The sequence below is a fragment of the Candoia aspera genome, chromosome 4 (assembly GCF_035149785.1).
Source record: "Candoia aspera isolate rCanAsp1 chromosome 4, rCanAsp1.hap2, whole genome shotgun sequence".
Lineage (NCBI taxonomy): Eukaryota > Metazoa > Chordata > Lepidosauria > Squamata > Boidae > Candoia > Candoia aspera.
In genome coordinates, this window is record NC_086156.1 from 58,044,865 (window position 1) to 58,065,814 (window position 20,950).

The 20,950-nt window shown below is 38.0% G+C and overlaps 1 protein-coding gene across 1 annotated transcript in view; it reads left to right on the forward strand.

Moving 5' to 3' along the window:
• CNTNAP2 (contactin associated protein 2) overlaps nt 1-20,950 on the forward strand; it is a 1,282,126-nt gene that overhangs the window by 913,618 nt on the left and 347,558 nt on the right. Inside the window, exon 13 of the mRNA XM_063304201.1 lies at nt 2,904-3,104. Within this exon, the coding sequence (XP_063160271.1) occupies nt 2,904-3,104 (201 nt within the window). The remainder of the gene's footprint in view (nt 1-2,903; nt 3,105-20,950) is intronic.

Sequence of the window (20,950 nt, forward strand, 5' to 3'; positions counted from 1 at the left end):
CAACAATTAGCTGAGTAAATCAAGTCCAGCTTTAAGCACATTTTTTACATTACATATAAGCAAACATGCTATTTGTTGTATCTAAATTTGGTTCATTGGTTTTTGCCTATTTATCAGCTAAAAGACTAATCATTGAATTAGCCTTGGGGACTGTTTTGTGCTTTAGCTGTGGCTTTAACACAAGTATGCAGCTGCTAGCATTCTGCTAGAGAGCTATCGCTCTACTGGTTTCTTTCACTATGAAGGCACAATTCTGCCTACATTCCAGAAGCCCAATCTAATTCCAGTAGCTTTGGAGGCATCTATTACAAAAACTGCACGTATCTAGTAAAACACTCAGTGGGGCATGCACCTTCCAAGCTAGCTGGCATTAGAGAAGAATGCAGACCCCACATCCTCCTATTAAGCAATGTGTTTGTTCAAAGTGGGATTTCAGAGGCACTGACACTGTAGCTTCTCACAGCCTACTGACCACAGTAGGATTTAAAGATGTACTTTTTGTCTTCTCTGTATCTGTTGTTCTGCCTATCCTTTGGGTATTAGATTGCTAATCTTGGAGTCTTAATTCTGCATTTGTTCCCAGCACGCACACTATTAGCTGACCCCATTCCCTCTAGGCTGCAGTTACCTGTAGTTGGATGCTAGTCTTTGCCTATTCCTATATTTCCTTCAATAAATCTCCTTTCTGTTATTGCTATAAAATTTGCTTTGCTATCCTTGCTCAGGCTCGATTCTCACTCTCTCGAACAGTCGTATACACAAATTGGCTAGCTGCTGGTGGTGCACTTGGATATTCATTCTGCTGCTGGGCTCTGCTGTCACCATTTCTGACTCTTCAGCACCTTTGACCTGCACCTTTGACCTGCCTCCTGAAAACTGTCCCATGCCTGCCAACTCTTTTCCTCCCCACATGGACTTACCACCCTGGGTTCTTCCTCTGGTATCTTAAATCATCCTGCCAGTTCTGTTGCTTCCAGCTCTGAAATGCTCACCTTTTTCTGACAATCCCACACAAACCCAATTCCAGAGGGCTACTTCGGTAATAGGTGTGAGGGTGACCCCATTCTTTAGTTGCACTAAAGACCCAATATTGAGAAGAGGGGAAGGAGAGGCTCAGGCTGACCACCATAAAGCTTTTTCCACACAAAGAGTAATAATAATAGGAGTGCCAGGATTGTCTTTCAATAATTCAGCATGCATCTTCAGCTTTATAGACTCACATACACACACACTATATACTTTCCATTAATTGAGATGGAAATTAATAGAAAATAGGCCAAAAGTGTAATTTACATGGGCTTCTATTTGCTTAATATCCTCAGCTACTGTATGGCACATCTGCTTTGCTAAGTGAATTTAGCACTCATGCAAAATGCCATATGGCCTCACCAGAGACTTGATGCAGATCCAGCACAAGCAGCACAACAGATTTACATACACTCTTGCCTTTTGTCTCTTATTAACTGTTGGAAGTTTATCAGAGAAAAGCATCAGAAAATGCATTTTTAGAATACCTTACAAAAGTGGACCAATCCCTCATCTCTAATGGAACCTGGATCCTGTCTTTTAAGTTCTTTTAACATAATGTATCAAATCAGTTGGTAGTACTTTTATTTTAAGTGATTGTGATTGAACGATTTGGAAAAGGTTTGCCTTCTTGATAAAGTACAATTCAGATAATATAAATTTTAATTTGGAATTTAAAGGAAGTGTTGAGTGAAGATTAGGGAGCACATAGTCATTTCAGATTAAGGGCTAAGAAGCTTTCAGTATGTGGCAACAGCACCCAGTAGTTTGCTGCTTTTTTTTCCCCCCCTGTGTAATACAGAAAGAAATAGTGAGGTACTGGAAGTTAGCAATTATCATTTCTAGCACGCGAAACAGAAGACAGAAACAATCTAGGTTGTTGGGAAGAGAGAAAGAATTTACAAAGGGAAAAGAGATAAGGGCAAAGTGATGAACAAATATCGAGAGGTTGGTGGAGGGGGGAATCTGTTTTTCAGTGGCAGTATGAAAACCACCCCTGACTACACATAACAGAGTTAACCCTCAGTCTAAATACTAAATTCCTTTTTAAAAAGCTGTATCTGTAGTGTACTGGTTAGTGACCGTAATAAAATTGAACTGAACTGAACTGTATCTGTATTGGTGTAAATACATGCAATGGTCTCATTTCATAAAGGAAAGGAATTTTTTAAAATATAAGTATGTTAGCACAGGTTTGCTCAGAACATTGAACTGTGAAACACACAAGAGGTATCTAAACTGTGTTACAGGGATTGATCATGGAAGTAGGATTTTCATTCTCTGAAGTGTTCCAAATAAAATCTCAGAAGCATGCAGGGCAGCTTAAGAAAGTGAGGAGATGTCAAAACAACATACTAACCAGACCAGTAGTTTAATTTTACTTTAATTCTGTGATGGGGTTGCATCTTTAATTAATCTGAGTAAAGCAAACTAGCTTTGGGTTGGTTGCAGGGAATGCCAAATGAAATAGAGCTCTGCTTACTATTCCCTTCCTGTCTGTCTACAGCCTGGGGCAGCTGCCCCTCTTGGTCTACTGAGAGACCCAGTTCCACATATGTATTACTGTATGGTAGTTAACTGAATCTCTGTGTTTTATGGCAGAAAGCTAATCACAGCTGAGGTAGTGGTTTAGATCCAAGAAATTATGTTTGTGGGAAAACTCATATTCAACCTTTCATGCTTGCTTTTTAAGTGCTTTTAAAAAAGATAAATAATAGAAATTAGATTGGATCCAGCTTACCTCTTCTCAGGTTTGGCTACCAAGCTATGCATGATGGCAGAGTGAACAGAAGTTGATCAAGTAGTAATAATTAATGAATACGGGATAGCAAGAACTTTGGCTAAGTCCAATCTGTTCTTATCTATTTTTCTTGCAGAGGATAAAGTATGGACTACTGTGAATCATGACTTACAAGAGCGTTTTCCGGTGGTAAGCAACAGACCAGAGAAGCATGCTTTGCTACAGCTTAATTACAGTGCCACCATGGATCAAATCTCAGCCATCACTGGTAGTGCCGAGTATTGTGAACAGTTCATCTCCTATGTCTGTAAACTGTCAAGGCTGCTGAATACCCCAGGTAGGCTAAAAGTTTAATGTAATTGCTGCCCTTAACAATTTTTCTTATTTGGCCATGAGACCCCTCCTGGGGTAAGCTAAACATGGAATGTTATTGCTGCTGCTCGAAAAACTGCCCAGTTTTGCAACAGGTTTAAATCACATCTAAAGCAAGCTTTGAAGTCAGATTGACTTGAATGGTTGCATGAAACCACTCAATTTATGATAGGGGATATTTGATCATGAAACACGGTCTTTATTTCAACTACCCAATCCACACTGACAGCCTTTTGGCATACATTTATATTGTGGTGCTGGTAAATAATTTATTTAGTGACCCTTGAATTGTTCTGTCAACTGTGTAAACTCAAAGTCGAAAAAAAAAAAAAAAGCAAACAGAAAAAGCAGCACTCCAATCACACATCTTCCATCCAGACTCCAGTATTTGCTGTGGTCATTCTTCCTGTGTAAAAAAGATAAGCATTTGTTTCTAACAGGGGGCTGATGGGCTCAAGCATGCGTGTGACCTGAAAGCCTGTTATTAGTCGCAGGCCTGAAACAATAGAAACATTACAGATATGTGGGGTGAGGGAAAGACATAATGTCCATATTCTGAAGAGCAGCACTCACAATATTAAAGAACTGGAAACAAGAAAATGCATATGAGATTTCCTGTAACTCTGTTTTTTCAACCTGGTGCAGAATTATGACAGCTTCTTTGCTAAAGGTGGATAATTTGTGCTCTTCCACAGAGCTTTGCAAACAGCTTCAAAAGTTGCTGACAAATTTGAGAGAACAGAACAGTAATTAATCAAGCTAGCCCTACTTTTTGAAGTATAACCCTCAGCACACTCTCAAAAGCCAAATGTGCTCTTAGCCTGAAAAACAGGTGCATGTCTGTGTGCTGTCCTGAGGAAAACAAAGAGCTGTCAGTAACTGTGTGAACCCAATACATAACCTAGTATCTTTAAGAAACGTATTCAGGTTTACCATGATGATTCAGTTGTCAGAATACCACATTAGAATATAGTTTGCATCTTGCCTTCCTCACCTGAAAATGGATTTGGTGTCTAGCTGCCACGTGAACCCAAAAATACAGAATTGTCACCTAAACAAATGTAGAAAATTTTCATATTAACCTAAAGGAGATATAGAATTGTGAAAAGAGATTAAAAACAGGTGAGTTATTTCTGCTCATTCTCAGTTCAGAAACAAGCACTTAGCTTAAACTATAAAATAGTGTTATTCTCAATTTGCTAATCCTAGCAGCAGGGGAGTTTTCGAAGAACGTGTTGTTGTTTTACAAAGAAAACACCTATTGCATGTTATAATTTTTTGTAATAAACCCATTTCAGAACTGTAAATGTTCTCTGTAAATTAGATATACAGTACTATTGCATTTTTCTTCCTTCTCTTTGGCATCCAGAAATGGTAGAGAAGAAAGATATTGCAGCAGATCATTTTAATACATTTTAATATACACTGTGGCAAGGTATAGCATGCATTGTACTATACAGAATACACTACACACATCCAGCAACAGTGATTTATACAATGAAAAAGCAGAAGCTGATATCATTTCTCTTTCCAAAAGCAACTGGTTTTCAGTTCTGTTCAGTAGGTGGCTGACACTAGTGCTCATTCTTGTCCTAAACCCCTTCTGTTTATTGTTTGAGAATATTGTCTTATAATACATAATGGCATTTCTACTTATCCCAGAATATAAGTATTTGTGTAGCTTCTTTTCCTTGGGGATTTTACAAATGAATCACACTAGGCCAGCAGAAAAAGATTGGTTAACATTTGTGACTGTTTATTGTTTTGTATCGGTGAATAATGTTTTATGACATTATCACAATCAATATTTCTGTTCAAAAAATAGCCAACAATTCAGATGTTTGTCTTTTGGTTAGTTGCACATCTAAGAACTTATAGATTGTCACTATACTCTTGCAATGGTGTGTATAGAGGCACAGAAAATGTCAGAACTGTAGACATCAACCAATCTGACACATCAGAAAGTTCCATGCATGCCTCTGATTGCAGCAAATCTAATTTTAGGGGCCAAATTACCACAGAGAGCAAATTAAAGGTTTTCTTGTTACCATTAGAAGTTCATTATATCCCATTCTCTTTTAGCAGGGTAAAGAAGCCCATGGAAGCAATATTTATCTATATTGTCCTCACTTTCAGGCAGTACAGCAGGAACAGGAAAGAGAAATAAATAAAAGCCAGTTATATTTTCTCAATGAAAAGAAAGCAGTCTTCTGGAATCAATCTATCATCCATCCATCCTTTTTTCTGTTCAGCTTGCAAAACTGATAAAGGGGGAAGGCAGTCTGCCTGAAAATGGCTGTGATGAAAGAACACTACGTATCATCACTAGACTTGTGATATATTGCCACCAGCTTAGTTTTCTGAATATTTGTATCTATGAAATGGGAGGCGCCATTCTACTTTCTCCAGTGTTTGAAAACATGTTTACGTTTCTACATACTATTTGAAGATAGCATCTGACATATCACTTGCATAACAAAATATGTTTGATGAATAAGGACTGACCACTAGGCTCTCTCCTTGAAAGAACATCTGGTCCCCAAGAAACTCATGGTTCTATAGTGAACTCAATGGCAGAATCAAAAGAGCTCTTAAATGTCTCTTGGAGAGGTGGCCCTGGAAAATCTTCCTGCTTTTTCAAGAAGTAGTGCAAATTATTAAAATGCTTGATTAGGCTTGACCAAAGTATTCACATTTCTATCATGCTTTCAGTAAAGCATGTTTAAAGTGTTATGACACCATCTACTGGAAGAAAACAGGATGGATGAGGTTTTTTGCATACCACATTCACATGTTCATTTATAATTCTGTCCTATTCCATCCCATTGCATTTCCAAACTAATTACTTCTATTTTTTTTCACAAATGGAGAAACAAAAACATTTATGAATGCATTTTCTCAAAAATATACATTTCTAAGTTTATTCATTCTCCAAGCCCATTTTGTAAGTATATTTTATAATACAGTATGCACCATTATACTATGTTACATTACAGTACTTCTTTGAGCCAAATATTATAAAGTAAAATTTAGAGAAGTGCAAAAGTATGATCAATAATTGTATTCTAGAAGTTCAGTTCTCAAACATTCATATTTTTAAAACCCTGTCACTAATTGTTCAAGACTCATTCACTTTAGATTACCTCTGGAATCCTAAATAGCTACTTTATATTCCACAGCAGAAAAATTAGAATGGCAAGCAGAATACTAAGGTTCCAGAGAGGAAGGAGAGAGAAGCAGCCTTGATGAATGAAGTATTTGCAAAAAAATAATACTGTACTGGACCATACATTCTGAGGAGGAACTCTTTAAATACTGTACCCTGTGAGGAGCTCATTTTAGTTCATGTATGGATTTGCTGAAGATCTTATGACTCACACATATCTGCATTATATTCTGGCAATTAAGGACCAAAAACATGTAAAAATTGTCTTGCTGCCTAGAGCATACTCTACAGGCAAAAAGATGTTGTAGAAGATTAGAGATAACCTTGAAGAAGGAATGCAAGAAATATTAAGTAGACATCAATTTAACTCTTTCTTCAACTTCCTTCATAGGAAGGATGAGAGAATGAGGGGAAAAAAAACTCAGGATGACCCCATCTTGATTCTGTTGTTATAAAAGGAGACAAAGGGAAACTGGCAGCTTTTCAAGATTCTGTTACTAAACCATATCACAACAGAGTTCCAGCATTCCTTGTGGTGTCTATTCCCTGACCTTCAAAAAGCTGACAGATAGATGCATCAACTCATTACAATACTTCCTCATCCTTTTCATCATGGCTGCTGGAAATCCTAAACAGAGTTACAAGGAGGAGGAAATGAGAGTAATCTCTATCCTTCCTAGTAATTTTACAGCAGATGCCTACTTTGGAATAAGTAAGGTTACCTGGACCTCAAGTAATTACTAATAAGGAAACTGCTGGAAGCCTGGAGATTGCCATGAGGGAGGGGAATTGTGGGAATGGCCATCTCATGCTTTTGGTATCAGTTATACCTCAATCAGAATACCTCTTGGTTGTTTTTTCCTTCCTGGATTTTGCTTTTTTTATCCTAGAGAAATAAGGCCAGAACAAACAATATACAAAATGAAGTCTGAATGGTGTCCAATCTCCCCACTCCCCTCTATCCACAAAATCCACAGATATTCTTCATTGCTTAATACAAAACTAGGCCATGAGGAGTAATTTCAGGTTTTCTTGTAGAAATTTGCTAACATCCCTTAACTGTTGCAGGAAGTATTCTTTGTTTTTTTCACTCTAGTGCTTGTGATAATTACCATATGATTGTGGGTACATGTGTGTGTTGTATGTATTCATCATTGGAGTACACTGTATTTATCAGAGAAACGTAAGCAACCACCACAATCTTTTCCTTTCAGATATTTATAATATGACTTCCACCAGCCCAACCCATATCACCAACTTATATCTATTATTTGTTTGAGTTCCTATGAAATAAGGAATTCAGTCAAATATTAAAGAAACAGAAAGAGACAGGACATTCTGTGTAAATGTTCTGGAAGATAATTTGAGGCATAGTGACCAACTTACATGAGAGGAGCTAGCTAGTAGATGTTATTTCATGCCATAATTAAGAGAAATAAGAGTATCAATGATTCTTCCTTCTCTCTTTCTCTTAGCAGTAGGTAGCTTTGTTTCTTGATTGCTTAATATAGTTATATTTAATTTAGAAGCAAAAAGAGAGGCCAACTAGAGCTTTTCCAAGGAATCTTTATAGCAGATATAAAGATAGCACAAAATATATGATTGTAATATGTATATATGCGTGTTCATGCATGTGTGCACATATAAGACTTGTATTGACTAGGCCAGAACAACAATAGAAACGACAAAATGCCAATGCTTGGTCAAAACTGATTTCCATGTGAACAATTTTTTACTTGCATCCAGCACTTATGAACATGTCACTATAGGGATGGTAGAGATGGGGAAAAAAGCACCAGAAAAGTAGAATTTCAATCAAGTAATTGCTATTGATACAAAGGTTCATTGAAATCACACAGTACATTTTCCAATTAAAACTAAATTCTTAAGGTGTTAGAATCCCATATGCTACTTGTTATCTTCTTTTCAAATAATCAAATGTACAGTAACTGTTGAATGTGAAACATCAGTACTCAAGGAGAACTTCTAAAATCATTGTTCTCTCACTACAGTGAGCATACTTGGAGAACAGTATAAAATTTCTTATATTGTCTCAGTTTGATTTATGTTAACTTACTTTAAAAAAAATTCCAGATCCATCTTATTCTATTAAATGCATTTACCATGTGTAGCATCCCATATGTATATCCTGCCTAATTTACTAGAGGTTACAAGTCAGTCTGATGTAGTGGTTAAGGCATCAGGCTGGAAACGGGAAACCATGAGTTCTAATACTGTCTTAGGCACAAAGCCAGCTGGGTCATCTTGGGCCAGTCATTCTCTCTCAGCCCTGGGAAGCAGGTAATGGCAAACCAGTTTTGAAAAACTTTGCCAAGAAAACTGCAGGGATTTGTCCAGGCAGTCTCCAAGAACCGGACATGATTGAACTATTATTAAAAAAAAAATACTAGAGGTTAGGTGAATTCCTAAATATTCTAGTCATATTTGGGATATTATCTGTACAGGAATATTTGGGAACCTTCTGTTCATTACTTCACTTTCGATTTCATGATGGAACAGAAAAGAATATAAATCAATTGAATAAGAACAACAGTAACAACTATCCAGACAAACATGCACCAAGTCATTAGGATGCAAATTCAGGCAGTTTAGGTATTTCACATGGTGCCAAGTCAAGGAAAGATTTCTCCCAGAGAACCACCTTGCTCTCTGCTAGTCAGGGAAGACAGTTCAGGAGTTAGATAGTTTGTTAGAGTATGTATTATTTACATTTTGTATATGTTTGATACCCTAAAAGCAATTCTTTTGTTTATTACTTTTCCCTGTTAGACAGTCAGTAATGTCTTTCAGACTTTTGGAAATGTGAGAATGTCTAAGATCTGTTTACCCATATGTATGACAAAAATGATCACTGTTGAAAGGTAATAGAAGTTATAGGGAGTCCCAGCTTATAGGTATTTTTTTTTTCTATTTGACATCAGTTTCATCTTCTCTGTTCTAGAAGTTATTTTCATTTCCTTGTGATGGCTACTATATCTTCTGCAGCCCATAGCTGTTCCTAAATATTATTCTTATAACCAGAACCATCTGACATACATTTATACATTGGAAAGCCAAATGGTCCAGTGATATATACATTTTTTTAAAAAAAAATTACCATAGAAAGGCACTTTGAAAAAGTAAAGGTAACTGATGACTTCATGCTCATTTGAATACTGAATAATGTAGATGTTATTTTTTAAAAATTGCAAGAACTGTCCTTAAAATAGCAAATCAGAAGAATGAATATTGAATAGACATGTAACAAAGCTCACCTATTCCACCCATATTTCAAGCATTGTCTCCAATAGCATAACAGCTACTAGTAGTTTTTTTTTAATCCTTTTAATTGTGTACAATTCTCAGAAACTGCCTGAACAAGTGTGACAATCCCAGTTCCAAGGCAGTCCATCAAATTCTCCAGACGCTCCATCAGAAAGCTTAAAGAATTCTTTATTAAGGATTCGATTAACACAGGATAGTAATCAAAGCTCCAAGTGAGATTTTGGCGCCAAGACATTCAAACTGATTCCTTCCCTCCTCTGATCTCATCCCTCCCCCCTGTCTCACAAACAAGCTGTTTCTCACTCCTGAGTTCCCCCTCCCATCTCAGCAGTTCGTTAAAGTGATTAACAACCCAGTGTCTTAGCAGCAGAGCGTCCTTGGCTAAAGCAGCTGAGGCAAAGGAACGTGAAGCTGACACGGGTTGGTTCTCTGGGAATGCAGTGAATGTGTGAAGCCAGCTAACGCGTGTAGAAACTTTAATGGCAGGTGAACCAAGAGAAGGGAGCCTGACAACAAGTCCCTGCAGTTTTCTTGGCAAGGTTTTTCGGATTTGCCATTGCCTCCTTCCTAGGACTGAGAGAAAGCAACTGGCCCAAGGTCATCCAGCTGGCTTTGTGCCTAAGGCAGGACTAGAACTCACGGTCTCCTGGTTTCTAGCCTGGTGCCTTAATTACTATACCAGACTGGCTCTCCCAGTAGGTAGCAGCAGGGATAAGCAAAGTAGTGTCCTCCAGATATTTAGGTTTCAAAATCTATCAGTTTTAGCCGATATGGTCAATGACAAACAATTGTGGAAGTTGTGGTTGAAAAATATGTGGAGGACACCAAGTTGTCTGTCCTGAGCCAGAGTCTATTGAAAAATCTATTCCCAGCAATATACTTTAAAAACAACTTTATTAGACTTCCTCTTAATTAAATCAACTAATGCTCTTGTATAGACCTTAGTGATCAAAAGGAGATGGTGAAGTATAGACGAATAAGTGCCACGTGAAAGAAATACTTTCATATAGTTTGGTACAGATATATGTGTATTCTAGTTGCCCCTTGTAATCATTACAAGGTGCCAGTTTTGTCTCAAATGACGCTTTCGGAAAGACTTAAATACATGTGCTTTTTCATATTTGATTGTGTAGAATGTAATGCAGAGGTAGGTAAAAATAATTTTGCTGTTCTGTTTTGGGAACTGATCTTTCTCTTATATTGCTGTCAGCTTAACACAGGTGGTGGTAACCCAAGGAATGCTGAGGGCATTGTGAGCTGAGGCTCCAATCTAATGTAATCAGTCTGATTGTCAATGGCACTTCAGAGATGTACAGCACATGTGCTTGATTATCATTTTTAACACCTTTCTGGTTGAAGAAAATAATGGCGAATTAAAACTGTTATTTTCCAGCTCTGTAAAGATTTTGTCCTTTCTCCTCATATACTAACATGTTACCTATAATCTATTTTTGACAAAATGTGTTGTATTTCATAAAATAAAATAACTTCTTCCTGTACTGAGGGGAAGATACACACACAACACATGTATGCACATGCATATTCTGATGATACACAATTAACATAATGTAATGTCAGATATCACACAGTGGGATGTGAAAGACTGTGTTAGGGTAATTTTTGGACATACCACTAGGTGGGAAGCTGTTGTTGATGCACTTCCATATAGAGACCATAAGTAGAAAGGCTCTGGTTAAAGAGAAGTACTCTCTGGATTAGATTTAGAGCCTATATCAGTGATAGGGATAAGATTATCTTCCTCATACTGCTGAGCTACAATTCACTGAAGCTCCAACAAACACGCCAATGTGAGCTGTAATTTTACAAAAAGCTAAAGGGCTAGAGAATCCCTACTGCAGCTCCCTACTGTGCTGTGCCTTCTGATCTGTGACTGGAATCCATGCTTTGCTCCATTTGCTAGATTAAAGAACAGATTCTATTTCCTTTTCTTCATTCAGCTTTGGATTTTTGTCCTACTGAAAGTGGTTTATTTCAAGTTCTCCCAAGTTTTCCGGCATGAAACCTCCTTCCTTCCTATCTCAACTGTAAATGTGCAATTGTCACTGAGTGTAGCTGCTACTGATAGGCATAAACCATGAGATTAGCAGGTGTCAAAGTTGATAGCCTTTATATGAAGCTGCCACGGTGTGGAAGTGTTTCCCATAACTTCATGCATGGTGATTGTATCAATGGAATGGGCCAAGGGTGTAAGTGACATAAACAATAATTACATTGATCTGGGCACTGAAGCATTCAGTTTATGAGGTGACATTCAGTAAGTGCACATTGTGCTACTGCTGCAGCTCTGAAAATGAAATCTCTCAGTCTACATGCACTCACTTTAAAGGAGTGTTTCCCAATATTGGCAACTTCTAAATGTGTGAATTTCAACTCCCAGGATACTTGGCAATGGCCACATTGACTAGGATATTCTGGTAATTGAAGTCCACACTTTAGAGCAAGACCTGGCAATCGCACAAAGAAAATAATTCTCAGTGAAATAAAATAAGCATCCTTTGATCTAAATAATTGACAACTGTGGCAAGAACTATTGGTTTCAGGTGAATGTCATAGCAAATGCTTCCAACAGTTTGTTGTATTATTGTTAGTACTGCTATTGCTCACATACTTCTTACCCACTAATATGTCAGGTTGATTAAATGTTAAACATCTAAATTCCCAGAAAGAATGTTACATACAGTATATGTTCGAGCATAGGATTCTGGGGAGCTGTTGAAGACAGCATAAAAAGCAACAAATGAACAAAAGTTGGCTTCCAGAAATTACATCTTGCAGCATCAACAACAACAAAAAATCACAAATAGAAGTCAGGAAGTGGTTCTTGACCTTTTAGAAATAGACAATTCTGAGCAATATGTGTACATTCTGAATTGTTTCTATTATTGTTTTTGTGGCTCTTATGTACTGGAGTAAATGGAAGATTTCTGGTAATATGGAAGGAAAAAAATGATTTAGGTACCAAGATTGCTTATTTAAAGCATTTTATATGATATAAAAGGTTATATTGCCATTTTCTTTTCTGCTTGATTATATACTTCAGAGTTTAGTGTTTCCTTGGCTTGTAGCTCAGATGTCCTGCCAAGATGATATCCTACTGAATACTCTAAAATACTGTTATACTTACAATTAGCAAATAAAACTTACTACATATAATATTTAATGTAGCTATTCCTTTGATCATTCCAGGTAAGACTCACTGTATACCACTTAATAGAACTCTCCTACATGTGACTTCTTTAGGGGAGTAAGTTTATCTACTCCTGTGAGATGGGTTCTACTCTAAACTAACAACTTCTGCTTGATTCTAATCAGTTTGATAACTTCCATGTCGCTCTATTAAGTGAGATCATAAGGTGTTTATGTAGACCAGATTGCTTCCTTATTTATTTTTAATATTTACATTGTATTTTTATTAGTAATTTTAATTATATTTATTATGTTATTCATTAGATATACTTACTGTATATCAAACCCTTGGACCGAGAGCTCAAAGTGACACGGATAGTACAGCTGCCTTCAGTCTTTTTCCAGTGATACTCTACGGGTGTCACACATAACTGCTGGTACTTTTACAGCTGAGGGACTGACTTGGAACAACTGCTTCACAGAGACAGAGAACATAGAGGCTTTTTTATTTCTTTTAGTATGTACAAGTATATTTACAGGAATTCGGGAAAAAACAGAACTATGTACAGCAGGATGTCCAAACTTCCCAGTAGAAAGTCTCTTCTTCCCTCCTGTCTCTTGAAAGGCTTTAAATACCTCTCTCCCAGACCTATTTGCTAGCAACCACCCATTCCAACACTTAGCTACCAACCCCTTCCTCCTCTTCCGTCCCCCCTCAGTTTTTCACTAAGAGGGACAGATAAGAAAGGAATTGGCTGGTTTATTATGGTACGTGCTTAGAGCCTTTCTTTGAGTTTTTTCAGATCTTTCTTTGAGTTTTTTTCAGACAGCTTTCAGTCTATATTGATACTGTGGAATGAACCTTTCTCTGGATCTTTGGCCCAGCCCTTTTGGCCTGGGACTTCTCCAAGGTATACAGACATCCTTCTTCAGACAGCCATCTCCCTCCCTGTGGTTTTGGATGAAGCATGTCCCTCTGTCTAGTTCTTTTCTTTTCCCAAGAAAGCCTCCAGCTGACATCTTCACCCCGCTTTTCCTCTGGGGCCAAGAAACAACAACTGCCCACTTTCAGTGGCCCTACACACTCACAGCAAGGTGTCTCTCCAGTCATCAGTTTACCACACATTCTGTCCAAAAGCACTTACTGCCTTAATGTGTTAGAGCAGGACAGGCTCAAACATGGCAATGTGTCTATCCGTCTTCTTCTCTCTCTCTTTATGACTCAAACTGGCAGCATTTTCCCCAGCAACTGAGGTGGGTTTACCCCCAGGGCTTTAGAAACCCAACACCTATATATTAAGTTTGGCCAGAATACTTGCTCCATCTGCCCCACAACAGACAAGGCTAGCAAACAGGGCCTCCCATCTGCCCTCATGATGGCACAACTGCACTACAAGGCCATACCTGTGCTTCATCTGCCTGTTTGTTTGTTTGTTTCTGACTCATGCCAGCTCAGCAACAGCTAGTTTGGCCACAAAACCTGTATGCTACAATGGGATGAATGTCTGTGGCTGTGATGTATTTGATTGTGGGTGTTCTCCATCTTAATCCAACACCTCTCTTAGCCCAACCTACTTTACAAAGTAGGTGTGGGGAAAATACCCACCAATGCATTAAAAAAAAAAAGTATAAAGGCAACCTGTGTAGCACTTATTTCTCTAGCTTTTCTGTATAAAAACCTTATAAGGTACTTTGGAGTAAGAGAAAGAAACCAGCCCAAAGTCACCCATGGAATTTTTATGACTTATGATGAGTATGATCAACCTGGTCTCCCTCATCTTAGTGCAGCATCTTGTCTACCATATGCTGGCTTGCACATTTCCATTTACATGGAAAAGATTTGTAGATAGCCACCAAGTGATTCAGTTGGGATTTAAATGATTATCTCCCAGGTTTAGCATACTACTCATTAAATCTTTTGTGTACATGCTACAACACATATAGGATAAATGTAACCTATAGATAAAGTTTCCGTTTCATGTATATGTTTCCAAAAGAAGTACTAGAAAGAAATTATATAAAAGAGCTCAGGAGTCTGTCTCAAGGTCCATCATCAGAATAACCTTCCAAAATTAGAACTGAATTCCATCAAATTTACTGTAGTAGAAAAAAGCGACAAAAGAAAGATCAGTTTTGAAAATGGGCCTGATCCAGCTGTGGGGTGAGAAGAATACATTTCCAGGGGCAAAAAGAAATTCTTCAGTGTATCCATATGGGAGACACAGTTGGGCAGTGACTTGTAATGTTGCTGTATACTCTGTCTACATCCTCCTCCCTCCATTCTCCTGGTCACATGACCCAGAGTAGAGCATATGCACCCTGCCTTGCACTTCCTAGTGCACACATGCACACATACAGCTGCAACATGATGGAAAAGCAGAAATGTGAATACACACAAACACACACCATGTTACTTCATTACACAGAGGAAAATAAAGACAACTGGCCACTGCTGGTAAAGGGTTTGGAAAGAGTTACCAAAGCCATGTTCTGCATGCTTTCTTTTGATTAACCAATCCTGCTTTTAACCCTGTAAAGGAGCCAATCAGTAGGCCTTTTGTTTGATTTTTAAAGAAAGGTATGTACTCGATTAAACATTAACAATCACAGATATGCAGATGATACCACTTTGATGGCTGAAAGCGAGGAGGAACTGAGAATCCTTATGACAAAGGTGAAAGAAGAAAGTGCAAAAGCTGGGTTGCAGTTAAACCTCAAAAGAACCAAGATTATGGCAACCAGCTTGATTGATAACTGGCAAATATGTAGAAGTAGAGGGAAAATGTAGAGGCAGTGACAGACTTTGTATTTCTAGGTGCAAAGATTACTGCAGCTGCTGACTGCAGCCAGGAAATCAGAAGACATTTAATTTTGGGGAGGAGAGCAATGACAAATCTCAATAAAATAACAACAAAGGTCCATATAGTTAAAGCAATGGTGTTCCCCGTAGTAACATATGGCTGCGAGAGCTGGACCATAAGGAAGGCTGAGTGAAGGACGACAGATGCTTTTGAACTGTGGTGTTGGAGGAAAATTCTGAGAGTGCCTTGGACTGCAAGAAGATCAAACCAGTCCATACTCCAGGAAATAAAGCCAGACTGCTCACTTGAGGGAATATTAAAGGCAGAACTGAAGTACTTTGGCCACATAATGAGAAGACACGACAGCCTGGAGAAGATGTTGATGCTAGGGAGAGTGGAAGGCAAAAGGAAGAGGGGCCGACCAAGGGCAAGATGGATGGATGATATTTTAGAGGTGATGGACTCGTCCCTGGGGGAGCTGGGGGAGTTGACGGCTGACAGGAAGCTCTGGCATGGGCTGGTCCATGAAGTCACAAAGAGTTGGAAGCGACTGAACGAATAAACAAAAATGTATTCGATTGCAGATACAGTTGGAAATGGTTTTCGTATATTGAATCTGTATATTTCTTTGGTTAAAAGGACATAAATGAATAGTTATTTAAATCTGTAAATCCCAGCAATTTAATTATAAATGCATTATACTAATGTGTTTTCCCAGTATTTAAATCAGCCTGTTGCTAAAAGGTAAACTAAAACAAGGGGAGGACATTCTATTATATATTCTTACCTCTGATATAATTATTATTCCTGTGGTCTTAATTTCAATTCTGTCATTGTTTCTTTTGTACCAGATTACTGTTTTTAAACTAAACTGTTTATATTATCTTTTACCCTTAAGTGGAACATATGGTAAGATATAATGTGTGAAACACTTTCATAAAACTGAAGCTTCCAAAATCTCAGGCTAATGCCTGCTGTCAAAATACTGCTTGTTTAGAGGTTATTTATTGGTAATAGTGTTATTACAACATGAGTTACACTGAATTGGATTGTGGTTTGAAAACCATCACTTTTCAAATCTAGGGATTCTTGGGGAAATATTTTTCCCCCAAGGAAAATATGAGATTGCCTTGTGACTTGATTTATTTGTTTAAAGTCATATATCCTATACATAAGCATGGGGCTTTTGTTCACTAAACCTAGCACTGTGCCATGTATAGTTGGAGCAGAATTATAACAATAGTACACAACAAGACCACCTCTGCCCCTGTGCAATTAAGGAGGATCAATTAAATGAGTTTTTTTGTGTTTTACTGCATTGTGCCATGTATCAGTCTTAGTGCTTTTTTCTAATAATGCCTCTGCTAGTTAACTGCTTGGATTGCTGTTTGCCAGGATAGGAAATGCATGGTTTGAGAAGGTTACCAAATTTTGCTCAGTAGCAGTTGCTGTAGGAGGATGTAGGGAAATGGCTGAGCCTTGAATGGAAGAAAACTGGAGGTCTCAAACCTCTTCTCTCAGAAGTCCTCTGGGCTTGACATCTTGGTCCCACCTCGTGCTTTGGTTTAGTGACTTGGTAGCTTCTACTGATACTGCTTATTTTCCAGGAGGTACCTCACTTGGTGTTTTCTCCCTAACCATGGTGTTTGAAAAAGATATGGGTGTCACAACCTGTGCTGCCTTTCTGGACAAAATCGCAATAATAATAATGGAGTAATTTCAAAAATGCTACCTCCTGATCACATAGTATATAGGCATGTGACTCAAAATTTCAGCTCTTTCTTCCTTCCATGGGAAATAGACCAACCTCAGTAGAGATAAAGAAAATCAAACTTTATCTTAAGAAGAAAAAACAAAACACAAAAGTACTGAAATTGAGAAGAAAATACAATATTTCAGGGAGACCTCAGGGTAGTGTTGGTTTACTATAAATGAACTATTCCTGTGAGACAGCAATTCAATATACAGAATACCAGAAAATGATAAATAAAGTGAGTATATTCCTATCTAGCCAAAAAGGATAGAATGCAAAGCTAAGGTTACACACTCAATTTTCTAATTTGTATAGAAAAATAAAAACAATAGACTTGACTTAGCAGCACACAGAAAAAGAAACAATCTAAAGCAAATGTGCTAGAATAGATTCATCTCTTTCTATGGAAATAGTCTTTTTTTATTCTTGCAGCAAATATCCCCTGCTTCCTTTTACCCAAATTTCTCATTTTTTTTCTTGGCAATTTCAAACTTTAATCTGAGATTATGGGGAACAATCCTGGTCCTCACAACTTTCAGCCTTAATCCACAGCTTCTTTCCAGATCATCCCTAAAGATTTAAAACCACAAAACATTTGTCTCTACATCTACAGAGGAAAGTACTGGAATATATATTGCATATAGTACAGTATGACAGAGAATCTTTCCATCATGAAAATGTAGATTCTATCTCAGGCAAGCAGCCTGGTATCCTGTGAATATCTGATATAAGAGGCCACATTCACAACAGAGAACTTGAGTCAACTGTAGGAATTTATATTACTATCAGATGATGTTGTATATTTTATTAATAACTCTTAGTTTATAATTGTTAGTTTTCCTTTATGCTTATTTTTACCTTGTAATGGTTTTGGTTTTGACTATAAATAATCCTCTACAGAAATGAAAGTAATTTTCTCTGAAATCTTATTAAAATATACATGCATACTATCCAACTTGCTAATAATCTCTTCCATGCCTAAATCTAACTTCATAGATTTAGTTGCAGACATGATGTGCAAAAAGACTTGGATCCAAGAACCATAAAACTAGGTCCACTTGCCAAGTTTCAGATTATTTTGAAACTGAGTTATTCCAAAGCAGCATTATATAATGCAAAGGCTTGAACTTAACAGAATGTCTAAAATCCTTTGAGATATGCCAGAATTTTGAGTAAAGCTAAAGCAGCTCTTTGGTCTGACAACAACCTGCAGATCTTGACATTATCTGTAAACAAAGCCTTCCTAATAATAGCATTATTATTTCCTTGCAATAATATTAATATTTCCTAAATAGTTTCCTTGCAATTCTAGGCAATAGCATTATCTGCAAAATGAATGCATCTTTTGTTATCCAGTTGCATCTTTTAAAGTTGGGAAAAGCAGGGTTTAACAAATCCTAGAAGGACTTATGCTTAGACTTGCTACTTTTCCCTCTCCCAGAACAAAAATGTGATACAGCTTGGGAGATTTCCTGGGTAAAATATTCACAGAATGTCAAATATCTTGTATTAGTTGTATATATAATGACCCCATCAGGGAATTTAAAATATATAATCCTTGAACGGGAGGGCAGGGAATTTTTATTGGGACTGCAGTACATAGGAAGAGGAGGCTGATGCTAGTGTGGAGGCTTTTTCTCTCTAAGGTTAACTATGGCTTGTGCATGGATGTGTGTGTGCCCATGCACACACACACACACACACACAATTTTAATGTAATTTTTCCTAGCTACGTAATTAACATAAAGTGAAGTATTACCTCATGATCAAATTTCTCAGGGGTATGGTGTTTATCCATCCATAAATTGCCACCAGATGGCACAAGACAAAATTTTGAAACTAGATACTTAAGTGAAATAAGAAAAATAATTTTGATGGGACTAGCAAATTTTCTCATAGAATTCTACATATCCCTCAGCAAGAAGGAGTGGTAAGAAAAAAAATATCATCTCTTAATTAGTATTTATTATGCCATACATTCCATTCTGATGCTCTGGCTGGGTAGTGTTACAAAAATCAGATATAGTAAAGACACAGGGCCTTTTTGCACTTCTGAGTCCACACCCAATCTCCAGTAGTGAGAAACCCATCTTGTTTGACATTTGCTGCCCCCATTGCCAATCTGTATCTTGCTTCTATTGTCTCTGTTCTAACTTACCGCCAAATAGTGCTATCCTGATCTTGTGCATGCAGAATGTAAGAGGCAGAGGGATTGCCTGTGTTCTTCAGCTTTTCTATCCTGCACATCATCAGTCAAGAGACTGGAGCAGGAATATGGTGAGTAAAGCTGAAAGACTATGTTAGTCACCTCTAAGTATTTTCCAGTGCCCCTCCTCCTATTTTGTTGTTTATTCGTTTATTCGCTTCCGACTCTTCGTGACTTCATGGACCAGCCCACGCCAGAGCTTCCTGTCGGTCGTCAACACCCCCAGCTCCCCCAGGGACGAGTCCGTCACCTCTAGAATATCATCCATCCATCTTGCCCTTGGTCGGCCCCTCTTCCTTTTGCCCTCCACTCTCCCTAGCATCAGCATCTTCTCCAGGGTGTCCTGTCTTCTCATGATGTGGCCAAAGTATTTCAGTTTTGCCTTTAATATCATTCCCTCAAGTGAGCAGTCTGGCTTTATTTCCTGGAGGATGGACTGGTTTGATCTTCTTGCAGTCCAAGGCACTCTCAGAATTTTCCTCCAACACCACAGTTCAAAAGCATCGATCTTCCTTCGCTCAGCCTTCCTTATGGTCCAGCTCTCGCAGCCATATGTTACTACAGGGAACACCATTGCTTTAACTATGCGGGCCTTTGTTGTCAGTGTGATGTCTCTGCTCTTCACTATTTTATCGAGATTTGTCATTGCTCTTCTTCCAAGGATTAAGCGTCTTCTGATTTCCTGACTGCAGTCAGCATCTGCAGTAATCTTTGCACCTAGGAATACAAAGTCTTTCACTGCTTCTACATTTTCTCCCTCTATTTGCCAGTTATCAATCAAGCTGGTTGCCATAATCTTGGTTTTTTTGAGGTTTAGCTGCAAGCCAGCTTTTGCACTTTCTTCTTTCACCTTCATCATAAGGCTCCTCAGTTCCTCTTCACTTTCAGCCATCAAAGTGGTATCATCTGCATATCTGAGATTGTTAATGTTTCTTCCAGAGATTTTAACTCCAGCCTTGGATTCCTCAAGGCCAGCTTGTCGCATGATGTGTTCTGCATACAAGTTGAATAGGTAGGGTGAGAGTATACAGCCCTGCCGTACTCCTTTCCCAATCTTAAACCAGTCCGTTGTTCCGTGGTCTGTTCTTACTGTTGCTACTTGGTCGTTATACAGATTCTTCAGGAGGCAGACAAGGTGACTTGGTATCCCCATACCACTAAGAACTTGCCACAATTTGTTATGGTCCACACAGTCAAAGGCTTTAGAATAGTCAATAAAACAGAAATAGATGTTTTTCTGAAACTCCCTGGCTTTTTCCATTATCCAGCGGATATTGGCAATTTGGTCTCTAGTTCCTCTGCCTTTTCTAAACCCAGCTTGTACATCTGGCAATTCTCGCTCCATGAATTGCTGAAGTCTACCTTGCAGGATCTTGAGCATTACCTTACTGGCATGTGAAATGAGTGCCACTGTTCGATAGTTTGAACATTCTTTAGTGTTTCCCTTTTTTGG